This window comes from Pipistrellus hanaki (assembly GCF_964339955.1).
Source record: "Pipistrellus hanaki genome assembly, chromosome: 16".
Lineage (NCBI taxonomy): Eukaryota > Metazoa > Chordata > Mammalia > Chiroptera > Vespertilionidae > Pipistrellus > Pipistrellus hanaki.
This window is the reverse complement of record NC_140518.1, coordinates 21,657,780-21,670,540: the sequence shown is the minus strand read 5'-3', so window position 1 is coordinate 21,670,540 and position 12,761 is coordinate 21,657,780. Positions and strand designations below refer to the sequence as shown.

Here is a 12,761-nt window from a genome sequence, read left to right as displayed (position 1 = left end):
GGTTCATGATACAGACTCATGATGGCATCAGGAGGTATAGTTTACAGAGTGAAGAAGTGACCTACATACAACAAAAATAATTTAAATTAGTTTTGAAGCAATCCTCTCACTTAGAACATTTCTTAGCTTGTCAAATCGTTTAGTGTGTATGTGGGCGAGGAGGGGCAACGAATAATACACTTTGTCCCTGCTTGAGTTCAGAACCAAGAAGCCAGGCAGATAGAGATCAACATGTCAGCTTTATTAGAAATAGAGAGATGTTGGTGAAAGTGGCTTAAGTATATAGCAACAATCAGATTTGTAACTTGAATGTCAGTTAAACAGGCTCACCCACTAGTTACTTGTGGTACCACAGACTTCCCTCTACAACAACACAGCTTTTACCATTCAGCATGTTGAATGACTCAGAGCTGACAAAGAGCATATGTTTTGAGCAGTGGGCTAATCCCAAAGGGTAAAGAGGCTGAGCTATGCGTGCTCGGTTCCTCTTTCCAAACCTACCAATCACATAATTTACTATTTTTCCTTTGGGGAGGAGTGAGGGAGTGAACCAAGAGAGGCTGAAAGTATTACTCTATGATTATTGTCCATCCATGTAGAAACATGAATTCGGGCAAAAGGAGATTCTTCCTTCAACATAATCTTTCTTTCCTCTATAGTTTAGTTTGTTCCCCTTTCACTTTTTAATTAGTTGGAAATGTCAGGTATGCCTTTAGGTAGATGAAGAAACTATTTTAGAAAAACACACTACTATGTCTGACTTATATGTTATAAACTCAAGAAGAACACTGAATGCTCAGCTAATTTTACTGTATTATTTACGTTTTAAATTAAGCATCCTGTAATGTCCTTAATAAGAATTAATATTTATAATTGAATTGCAAATGCTATATTCTGTTTGCTGTAATTTGTAAGAATGGAAGCTTAGCTATTTTACTTATCAATTAAAATTCTTTTCTGCTGTTAATAATTATAAATACAAAATTATCTGGTAGAAAATTTGAAAAGCTAGATAAAATGATAAAACCACTCCTGTTTTCTTTCAGCCATTTTTTTATTTATAGATTCATAATGATAATCTTTATTAATAAATTTTCATAATTATTGTTAATTATAAAATTAAGTCTTGCTGTATATATTTTAATATGCTTGTTTTTTCCTTACTTGATATTGTATATAAGCATTTTCATCATAGCATTAAGATTCTTCTAACATATTTTAAATGGATGACCTGTGCCTAGAGCATATATTTTTTAAAGGTCTACTTTCTTACATACTGACATTATGTGGGCTATCCTACCTTTTATCTCTTTTCTGTATTTGTTGTTGTCTCTTTAATCACTTATAACCTTACAACGCAGTGATTGAGTTCATCATCCTGTTTATAAGAATAGAAGTAAATAAAGTTAAGTGAATTTTAGAAAAGAAGAGACTATGATAGAAAAGTTTTCATGCTTAATCTAGTGACACAGATTAAAATTTGAAATGGTGTTTTTTTCTGATGACACATTGTTTAGATATTGCTATACTAAACCTAAAAGATTGGAATGTCTTGATAAAGGAATGACTTGTTTATTTTGAACTCGTGCTTAACTTTCCCCCCAGTTTACTTTTTGCCTTAGCTGATTGAAGTTCCTTTCTCACATCGATGTTTTTCTCTCTCCCTTCCTCTTTGTTTACAATTTAATAAAATCCTCAGGTGAGGATTAAAAAATATGTGGGCATATGAATGCATATTCAATCATACTTAAACATAAAGGCAATTTCTCTGGATTCAACCAGGAGAATTATAAATATTGTCCTATTACTTCTTTTACTTAACAACATATCTTTAAGATCTTTCTATTTTATTACATATAGGCCTATCAAATAATAGCATTCTTAAAGGGAGAATATGCCAATTTCTTTTTACCATTCTTATACCATTTTTCTCTTTCTTCTGAAAGGCAGCAGAGGAAGTTGGGTATCCAGTAATGATCAAGGCCTCAGAAGGAGGAGGAGGAAAGGGAATCAGAAAGGTCAATAATGCAGATGACTTCCCTAACCTCTTCAGACAGGTAGAGTACAAGTTGTCTTTGTTTGAATTAACATGTATATCAGTGATATGTGATTTAACTCATGCTAGAATATGTAAGTCCAAAAAATAGAGTTATTTTCTATTATATAAAACTCATCAGTTTTTTCAGATAGCTCTTCCTTGTATGGTGGTTCATAGAACTTTCTGTGAAAAGGAAGAGTCAATGCCTTTCTATATTTTTGTGTTCCTCTTCTTCTGGTGTTACAACGTATATGGTGTGGTTAACTCCTGATCGGGATGCTCTTGGCTTGGACAGGCCCAGACTCTCTGATTGAATTTAATTCAAAGTGATGGTGGGTTCCTGAGTTCCCATCCTGCTGGCCCAGCAGTCTACATCCTAGCCTGTGCTGCATGGCCACTGTATCAGGGCACAGGAGTCTATGGCAGGCTCATGTTCTCTGAGAACTGAGATGGCTCAGAAATGCTAACCTATGGTCTCTTTCTGACTACCCATCCGATTAGCTAATTTGATGTGGCAAAACTACAGGTTGGTTGTGAAAGCCAGATATGTTCTCTTTTCAGAATCCTAGAGAATTGGGCGATAGGAGTCTCTTTTTCCCTGTCCTCAGATTTACCCTGGCATAATTGACTCACACTTTTTTCCTTTCAATACCCAGAAAAAGGTGTCAGGAAAAGGCAAATTGGGACACATTCGGGCCTTTCCACTCTGCTACCTCCCCACTATTTCTTATTTTACCCCGGTCACCTTTTATTTGCCCACCTTTATTTATTTATTTATTTATTTATTTATTTATTTATTTATTTATTTATTTTAAAGTCATTCAGTAGCAAATTTATTGCTTTCTTGTCATGGGCTAAAGAGAAAAAGTCTATGAACTGGGGCTCCCATGATTTGAAATACTCAATAAAGAAGGTGATAAACATATTATTTTGCTACATTACCTTATTTTGAAAGTCAGAATTTGAATATTACTTGTCTTTTTCTTTAAATGCCATCTATAATAATTATAATTTCATAGATATTTCAGTACCTTTGGAGTCTAAAGAAAAGGCCTTTTTCTATTAGCAAAATAAAAAGCATGTTAATTAAAAATGTATATTTTAGATTTGACCGGTTTGGCTCTGTGGATAGAGCATTGGCCTGCAGACTCAAGGGTCCCAGGTTTGATTCTGGTCAAGGGCATGTACCTTGGCTGCAGGCACACGCCCAGTAGGGAGTGTATAGGAGGCAGCTGATCGATATTTCTCTCTCATTGATGTTTCTAACTCACTCTCTCTCTTTCTCTCTGTAAAAAATCAATAAAATATATATAAAAATATATATTTTATTTTTATTTTTTATTGTTGATAGTATTACAAGATACTAAGCACAGATTCAGAAAACACTATGAGACCTGTAGGACAAATACAGAGAAAACTACTATATTTTAAGCCTATTTGAGCAAATCTTCCACTTCATTCCAATAAAAAGAGAATGAAAAAGAAAATCTTAAAGCAACTGGAAAAAAAGATTAGTTTCAAAGGAGTAACAATAAGATTGTCCTGACATCTCAGTAGAAATAATAGAAGCCAGAAAATATTGGGATGTTTTTAAAATATTGAAAGAAAATAATTGCCAGTACAGAATTCTGTATCCAGTGACAATATGCTTCAAAATTGCAGATGAAAGGTCTTTGACTATAATAATACTGTATATTCTATAATGTGAACCAGGAGAGCATCTAGTCTGAAGCAAGTTGTACATTTAGCTGTCTGGAATGGATGATAATATTTTGCCCATTTGTGGAATTTGTGTGTGTGTGTGTGTGTGTGTGTGTGTGTGTGTGTTTTCAAAATATTTTGTTCTTTACCCTTGTATTACACTGGGTGTTCATATGTTTTCATATTTATCAATTAATATCTTATATAATAAAAGGCTAATATGCAAATTGTCCCCTCGAGTGGGATTTTGACCCACATGGAGTTTGACCAGGGAGCAGGACTGGCCTATGGCCCCTCCTCCTGGCGGGCCCTGTCCCAGTTGGGCCCTCCGAGCCCAATAGGGGGCGGGGCCAGCCAGCCAACCTCCTCCATTCTATCCCCATTACCCCTCCCCCTGGGCTGCCAGACCCCATCCGTGCATGAATTTGTGCACTGGGCTTCTAGTTGATCATGTAATTAATGCAGTCTCTTGAAAAGATGAGGAAATGAACTTTAGTTTATTTATTTTTGTAATCCTATTGATTAACGTGGTCCCTGATAATTCTAGGCATCTTCCTGTTGAAACTGAAGCAATAGATAGAAAAAAATGCTCACCACTAAAAAAGTGTTTTTTTTTTTTTTTTTCTAATACAGGTTCAAGCTGAAGTCCCTGGATCTCCTATATTTGTGATGAGACTAGCCAAACAATCTCGTCATTTGGAGGTGCAGATTTTAGCAGATCAGTATGGCAATGCTATCTCTCTGTTTGGTCGTGATTGCTCTGTACAGCGAAGGCATCAGAAGATTATTGAAGAGGCACCTGCTGCTATTGCTACTCCAGCAGTATTCGAACATATGGAACAGGTATTAATGTGAAAAAGTCTAATATGTGTTTTCTCACACAGAACTATACTCATTCAATTCAATATCAATCTGAGAATAGTAGAGTTTCTTGTATGGATTCTGGATAATAGATAAATTAATATTTTTTTTCCAATAAGAAATAATTATTCTGTCTCTAGGAAAGCTGCCAGTGAAATTTCAAGCTTTAAATTAGTTAATTCTTTTGAAAAAAATATATCAGTATACTATTTTCAGTAGGAATAAAGAAGAGAAATACCTTGGGATTTTTAATCTTATAATTTGATTTTTTAACAAGTTCATGATAAGCAGATAGTTCATTTTTTAGACTGATTATTGTTGAGTCTTAAGAAAAATTTATTTTTTCTTTAAAGGTCCTCTAAGTATCTTTAAAGTTTATATATTCTATATTTTTATATAGAAAAGAATCTCTCATCATCTTGCAGGTCCCTTGGAAATAGTTATAGTTTAGGGGTTTAATTTCTGGAACTGGAACTCAGTCTTCATCTTTTATTTATTTATTTTAATAAGTCTTTATTGTTCAGATTATTACAGTTCCTCTGTTTTTCTCCCCATAGCTCCTCTCCACCCTGTTTTTCACTCCTCCTTACCCTTACACCCCCCCCCCCACATTGTCCTCGTCCATAGGTGTTCGATTTTTGTCCAGTCTCTTCCCACACACCCCCCACAGCTCCCTCCCCCCTGAGAATTGTCAGTCCACTCCTTTTCTATGACTCTGATTCTATTATATTCACCAGTTTATTCTGTTCATCATATTTTTTATTCACTTGGTTTTTAGATTCACTTGTTGATAGATATGTATTTGTTGTCACTTTGTTCATAATTTTTATCTTTACCTTTTTCTTCATCTTAAAGAATATCCTTCAACATTTCATATAATACTGGTTTGGTGGTGATGAACTCCTTTAGCTTGTTCTTATCTGTGAAGCTCTTTATCTGACCTTCAATTCTAAATGATAGCTTTGCTGGGTAGAGTAATCTTGGTTGTTGGTTGTAAGTTCTTGCTATTCATCACTTTGAGTATTTCTTGCCACTCCTGTCTGGCCTGCATAGTTTCTGTGGCAAATCACCTGACTGTCATAGGGTACTCTCTTGTAGGTAACTGTTTTTCTCTTGCTGTTTTTAATATTCTCTCTATGTCTTTTGCTCTTGGCATTTTAATTATGATGTGTCTTGGTGTGGTCCTCTTTAGATTCCTCTTGTTTGGGGTTCTCTGCACTTCTTGGACTTGTAAGTCTGTTTCTCTTCTTCTGGCACCCCCATAATTCTGATGTTGTTATGCTTTGTTGTGGGGGTCAAACCCTGGGTTCAAAATAAGACCACCGGAGGCTGATGATTGATTTAAAAAAGCAGGCAAGGATTTATTGAAAAACTGGCCAGGATGACCATGAGAGCACCACAAGCAGGTGGCCACACTCACGACCCGCACTATTCCAGGTGTAGGCAAGTCTTTTTAAAGGTTCAAACCTCAGGAATTTTCCTTTATTCTAAATTCTAAAGGCTGGGAACATTGGAATGTGGCCCTATCTTGCCGATAATACTGAAGCAGAACTCAGCTGTTAATCTCTAAAGGTTATCTACAGTTTCTACCCCTAAAGCTACTGAGTCAGTGGGAATCAGTCTCCTGTATTTATGTGCTGAGGCACAGGAAAATTGCCTTAGCCTCCAGGTCTCCACCTGGAAGCTGAGATAACTATCCTTTAATAGCAGGGTTTAAAATTCAAACAGCAGTTTTTACCCAAGTATGGTTGCCACCATATTTCACGCTTGAAGTTGTCCCAGAGGCTCCTTACATTGTCTTCATATTTTTGGATTATTTTTTCTTTTTGCTTTTCCGGTTGGGTGTTTTTTGCTTCTTCATATTTCAAATCTTTGACTTGATTCTTGAGATCCTCTAGTCTGAATAGTATTCTTTATTTCAGTCAGTGTATGCTTAATTTCTAATTGGCCCTTTTTCATATCCTTGAGGGTCTCACTAAATTTCTCAGAGGTTTCTAGAAGATTCTTGAGTAACCTTATAACTGTGGTTTCCCAACCTCTGCACCTCCTACCAGTCTAAATGCGCTTTTCTCTTTCTTATTGTATAACTTCCACTCAGCCAGCCTTTCCGTGGTTCTGGATGATACCTGTTTTTTCTTTTAGTTGTAGTTTTGATATGGTTGTGTGAGACAGCAAGTTCAGGTGTTGATCTATGCCACCATCTTGGTTCCTCTATCTCAGTCTTCATCTTATTGGAGATATATTTTTATTTTTTTCTCCTGAATTCCAAACAGGCTAAATATGTGACATGTGTGTGTGTGTGTATGCATATGCATGCATGTGTTAAGACACATTATTTAACTGGTGTAAGAGGATCTCAAAATACTGTGGCTTAAATAAGGTATATGTTCTATTTCTCTGTCATCTTAATTCTAGATGAGCTGGTGCCAGAGACAGGTTTATTGCTCTGCCATTCACTAGAAAAGGAATCAGCAAACTATAGTTCACAAGACAATTCAACCTGCCACCTGCTTTTGCAAGGAAAATTTTATTCGAATACACCCATACTAATTTATTTATGTATTATCTATGGTTGCTTTATCACTGCAGTGACTGAGTTGAGTAGTTGTGACAGAGACTATATGGCCCACAAAGCTGAAAATAATTGTTATCTGACCTTTTTCCAAAAAAGTTTGCCCACCTTTGCCCTAGGGTGTCATCATCTTCTTGATTAAGCTAGCTCACAAGAGTATGTCCAACATTGTAGCCTGAGGAGGAGAGAAGGAGACAATGGAGGGCAAGCATATAAAAATATGATCTAGAAGTCCAACCAATTACTTTCGCTCACATTCCAGTGGGCAAATTCAGTTATACAATCACACATAGCTGTAAGGGATGTTAGGAATTGTAGTCATCAACTGGGTGGCCACATTCCTAGTTGCAATTTAGGAGATTTTATTACTTAAATGGATGAGGGAGAAAATTACTGAAGAGCAGTTAATAATCAGTGCCTCAGTCTGATCCTCTGGCTACCCATTATCCTTTCATACCCTTTTTCTCATTTTTAGAACATACTTAGCCTTTTCCCCAAAGAAGACAGCTCAAAGTCCAAGATCTCTGAAACTGTCCATTAAATGTACAAGTGGCTTTTCGCCATGTACCCAATATACAGTGGTGGAACCGAAACAGGATAAACTCCCATTTGGAAAAAAGAGAAATGAAAAATATATAGTAATCATTGGTCCATAGCAGTTATCAGATCCTTCTAGGCAGGAATTTTTATGAATTCCTGCCATGTTGTGGAGTAATAATTCCTCATTAGCTCTCTAGATGCCCCTGGTTCTGGTCTCAAAGCAAATCCCTTGCCTGTCCTCCCTTAAGGCACCTGGCTTTGTTCTCTGGAAAGTTATTCCTTGTGTTGTTTCCTCTGTGACTGGGCTTTGGAGACTGTACTTTCTTTGGCAGAGCTTTCACAGCTCACTTCCTGCTGGGGCAGGATTGGGGCCTCAAAGATTATTCCAATTATCAGTCACAGGTTCTTGAAGGCCAGGTTTGTGGTTTGTTTAAAATTACAATTCCTTTAAAACTTAGTATGTTTCTGGATTATTCTCTTCCAGTCATCTTTAGGTAGGACTAACCACACCCCAAGGTTTTTAGATATAGTAACTTTTTCTCTTTTATTTGATCTTTGACACTGGTGCTTTAAGGTGAAAGTTGAATTTTCTGGTTTGGGAATACAGAAGTAGTTGAATTTTTCATATTCTGACTTCCTATTTTTCTTAGGGCTTAGTTGGGCTGTTGTCCACCTTAGAAGTTACTGTAGGACACCACTTACCAAATGTTTTGTTATGCCTAACAAGGTGGCCACCAGCTTTCAGTCTGAAATATCTGTGCTCTAGCTACCCTTTACCCTATGTGTTATTGCTAACACAAAACACATTTTAATATTTTTAAATAGCAGGTTTCTATCTGAATGTGGTCATTTCTGTAGTAATTAGGGTGCAGGTTAAGCTCTTGCAATAAAGAGTTCCAAAAAATGGAACCCAGATAAGATAGAAGTTTATATTTTTCTTTCCATCATAAGTTGAGATGAGCTATGCAAGGTTGGCGGGAAGTTCTGTTCCACAAGGCCATCTTGGAATTCTGGTTTCTTCTATTTGTTTTGCTATTCTTAGTATACTCTCATCCGTGTAGTTGAAACTAGCTTGTACTGTCATGCAGTGGAACAGCCAGAATAGAGAACAAGCACTTCCTTTTTAAAACATGATTCAGGAATTAGGTATATCACTCACCAATGCTGACATTACTTTTGGCAAAACTTAGTCACTAAGTGTAAGAGAGGTTGAGAAACCTAGTCTCTAGATAAGCAACCATGTTTTAGGAAGAATGTTAGGAATACTAGAAACCAGTGCATAGTGGAAAAATCTGCCACTGTCTTTTTCCCCCCTGCGTGTACCTGTAGGGTTGAGGTTGCCTGTGATCCCAAATGATGAAAAACAGTTTTCCTTGAACTTTGAATTGAGTTTGTCATTCATGTCCAGGATGTTCTGCAATAACCAGAAGGTGAAATTCACTCTAATGCAGTGGTTGCCAACCAGTGGTCCTCAGACCACTTGTGGTCCTTGAGGTCCGAAAGGTTGGCAACCACTGGTTTAAGGAAACCTTTGGAACAGCAGTCACCAACTGGTGGTCCCTGGACCACTGGTGGTCTGTGAGGTCCAAAAGGTTGGTGACCGCTGCTCTAATGTGTGTAAAAGCCTTTGATGGCTCTTATAAACACTAGATATTTGAGTCAGGGAGAGGCTATATAGATAAGCAGTGATCCACCGGCTGGACAAGGTGAAATACCCATGTTTTCCCATCTTTCTTCTTTCAGTGTGCGGTAAAACTTGCCAAAATGGTTGGCTATGTGAGTGCGGGGACTGTGGAATACCTCTACAGCCAGGATGGCAGCTTCTACTTTCTGGAACTAAACCCTCGGCTTCAGGTGGAGCACCCTTGTACAGAGATGGTGGCTGATGTCAATCTCCCTGCAGCACAACTCCAGGTGAGTCACCCTGACCAAGGCTCCAAGAGTTGCCTAGAAGATGTCAGATGCCTGAAAAACTGGTTTAGCCTGTGTCTGATAAGAGAAGACTGCCTCCTATCTGATTCTCATCTAATGTTCATGCGTTATGGGTTGTGATGTGTGGATTGGTTTTCCTCATGTGTTACAAATCTAGGAATATTATCATACTTGATTTTTTTTTTTTTAGATATGTGCCTGTGAGGGGAGGAGGGGGTAGGTAATGGCACGAGTGTGCTCTCTGGAGGTAGTGCACCTTATATTTTCTAGCCCGTCAAATCTGGTAAAAACTCATTTTAGAAAGAAACTTTAAAAAAAATGCTTTACTTAATTGTTTTAATTATAGAAAACTTTACAACTTTGTAATTGGTCTCTACTCCTTTTACTAGTGTTCTCTATTGAAGCAGTTCCACATCAGAGTGGTGGTCAGGGGTTTTCTGGGCAAGAGTGTGGCAGCACCCATTTGTTTTTATAATGTTTAAAGTGCTAACTGTCAGTATTATTTATCTATTCATCCCAGAAAACAAATGTTATGGGAAGCAGTAATAGCTAATAATGAAATTTGATAGTATTTGTATCTAACATATTCTTTGTCCATATTGGAAACCCCTTCTGAGTTCCCATTAAGGACTAAATATTTATTTATTTACTAGAGGCCCTGTGCACGAAATTCATGTGCACACGTGCTCGTGCGTGTGCGCGCGTGTGTGTCCCTCAGTCCAGCCTGCATCCTCTCCAATCTGGGACCTCTTTGATCTTTGACATAGTTCTACTAGGATAGGGCCTAAACGGGCAGTCAGACATCCCTCTCACAATCCAAAACTGCTGGCTCCCAACTGTTCACCTGCCTGCCTTCCTGATTGCCCCTAACCGACTCTGCCTGCTAGCCTGATGGATGCCTAACTGCTCCCCTGCCAGCCTGATTGCCCCTAACTGCCCTCCTATGTTGGCCTGGTCACCCCAACTGCCCTCCCCTGTAGGCCTGGTCACCCCTAACTGTCCTCCCCTGCAAGCCTGGTTCCCCCCAACTGCTCTCCCCTGCATGCCTGGCTCCCCCCAACTGTCCTTCCCTGCAGGTCTGGTTGCCCCCAACTTCCTTCCTCTGCCAACCTGGTCACTGCTAACTGCCCTCCCCTGCAGGCTTGATTGCCCCCAGCTGCCTTCCCCTGCAGGCCTGGTCCCTCCCAACTTCTTTCTCCTGCTGGCCATCTTGTGGTAGCCATCTGTGTCCACATGGGGGCAGCCATCTTGTGTTGGAATGATGCTCAATTTGCATATTTCTCTTTTATTAGATAGGATTTCTTACAGTGGTTTCTGGGGATAATTATGAGATGAATTTTATAGCTGTCTAAATTTCTTTGATAGCCACTGATATTGACACTTCCTTTGGATATTTTTATTCTGATCCATTGATGGAGAAATGATAATAGAGAGAAACTCATATCTATTACATTAGAAACTTGGGGACTTTTTTAGTAGCAGAGGAAAGTATTTAGCATTGTGTAGTGACATATTTTAAGTACCTTAGAGTTTCTTCTTTGTTGATTTTAGAATACAGATTATAAAAATAGAATGTTTTAGGTGGTGGCTACTAAAATGAAAACTCTTACAAGTAATCTATAGCCTCCACATTTTAAGTAAAGTAACTGTGAAAAATGAGTGCTATGTTTTATTACCTTTCAGATTGCCATGGGGATCCCTCTGTACAGAATCAAGGATATTCGTATGATGTATGGGGTATCTCCCTGGGGTGATGCTCCCATTGATTTTGAAAATTCTGCTCATGTTCCTTGCCCAAGAGGCCATGTTATTGCTGCTCGGATCACTAGTGAAAATCCAGATGAGGTAACCCTTTTAGATAGGATTTACACTTTTCTCTCTGTGAACTTTAATATAAAGATGGTACCTGAGGGCTATGCTTCTGAAATATTTGGGACTTCTGCGGGAAGGGGGAATTTGTAGAGGTTTAATCAGAGTAAACAAAGAAACGATCACTGCGCCACTGGTCATTTTATCCTGCTATAGTCACTATAGAGTTCTCAGTAGCATTGGACGTTGGCTCTTAAGCCTTTATGTTTTTTGTGCATCATTTCTTCTTTTATGTGCAATTACCACAGAGCCTAAACAGTAAATATATAAATGTCCTCTTCTGGGAAATATAACATGGTCTCTCATATTCTTCATTCTCTAACAGGGTTTTAAGCCCAGCTCAGGAACAGTTCAGGAACTGAATTTCCGCAGCAATAAGAATGTATGGGGTTATTTCAGTGTTGCTGCTGCAGGGGGACTTCATGAATTTGCTGATTCCCAGTTTGGTCACTGCTTTTCTTGGGGAGAAAACAGAGAGGAAGCAATTTCGTGAGTACAGTAGCATTTGATTGCATTTAAAAATAAATAAATCTGTGCTAATCTTCAGTGAAGGTGTGGGTATAGGCAGGGAACCATTTAACTGCTATAAAAGTATTAATATGGACAACCTTTTTCAGAAGAATATTTTCAATTATACTGGTATTCATGTGTGTTAAAATATGCAGTGTTTGGCAGATGTTTTTCAGTTTGTTGTTCAAGTCTTTTTAAATATTTTTGCTTTCAAATACATATATTTTTATTTTAGTTTAGTTATTTTAGTTTAACTAAGGAAGAGGAAGGAGGAGAGAGAGATAGAAACATCCATGAGAGAGAAACATCATCAATCAACTGCCTCCTACACGCTCCATACTGGGGATCGAGCCCACAACCCCAGCATGTACCTGGACCGGGAATCAAACCCATGATCTCTTGGTCAGCCACTTAACCACACTGGCTGGGTTCAAATATTTATAAAGTTGATTGCTTTAAACATATAATTTTCCTATGGTGCTGTAGGGAGGTAGATTCTTGATCAAGAATTTGGCATTTTATAAATCATAGAAAGACCTGTTATTAGTCATCAAACTAAAGCTATAGCTGTAAATGTCCCATAGTCATTTAAAATAATAAAATTAAACTGCTTGTTACATGCAAAGGACATAAGGGAACTGTCCCCATTGCTTATAGAAGAGACCTCATTATGCTATGAATTATACTAGTACACACAGCTTATCCAAATGTAACTGGTATATCATAAGGGTTATTGGT

The 12,761-nt window shown here is 37.9% G+C and overlaps 1 protein-coding gene across 6 annotated transcripts in view; it reads left to right on the top strand.

The window, feature by feature from the left end:
- The window catches only part of ACACA (acetyl-CoA carboxylase alpha), a 246,989-nt gene that overhangs the window by 86,038 nt on the left and 148,190 nt on the right, over positions 1 to 12,761 (top strand). For all 6 annotated transcript variants that reach the window (XM_084864172.1, XM_084864177.1, XM_084864175.1 and 3 more), the window contains 5 exons: positions 1,947 to 2,057; positions 4,373 to 4,582; positions 9,456 to 9,626; positions 11,328 to 11,489; positions 11,839 to 12,002. In XM_084864172.1, the coding sequence (XP_084720298.1) occupies positions 1,947 to 2,057; positions 4,373 to 4,582; positions 9,456 to 9,626; positions 11,328 to 11,489; positions 11,839 to 12,002 (818 nt within the window). The remainder of the gene's footprint in view (positions 1 to 1,946; positions 2,058 to 4,372; positions 4,583 to 9,455; positions 9,627 to 11,327; positions 11,490 to 11,838; positions 12,003 to 12,761) is intronic.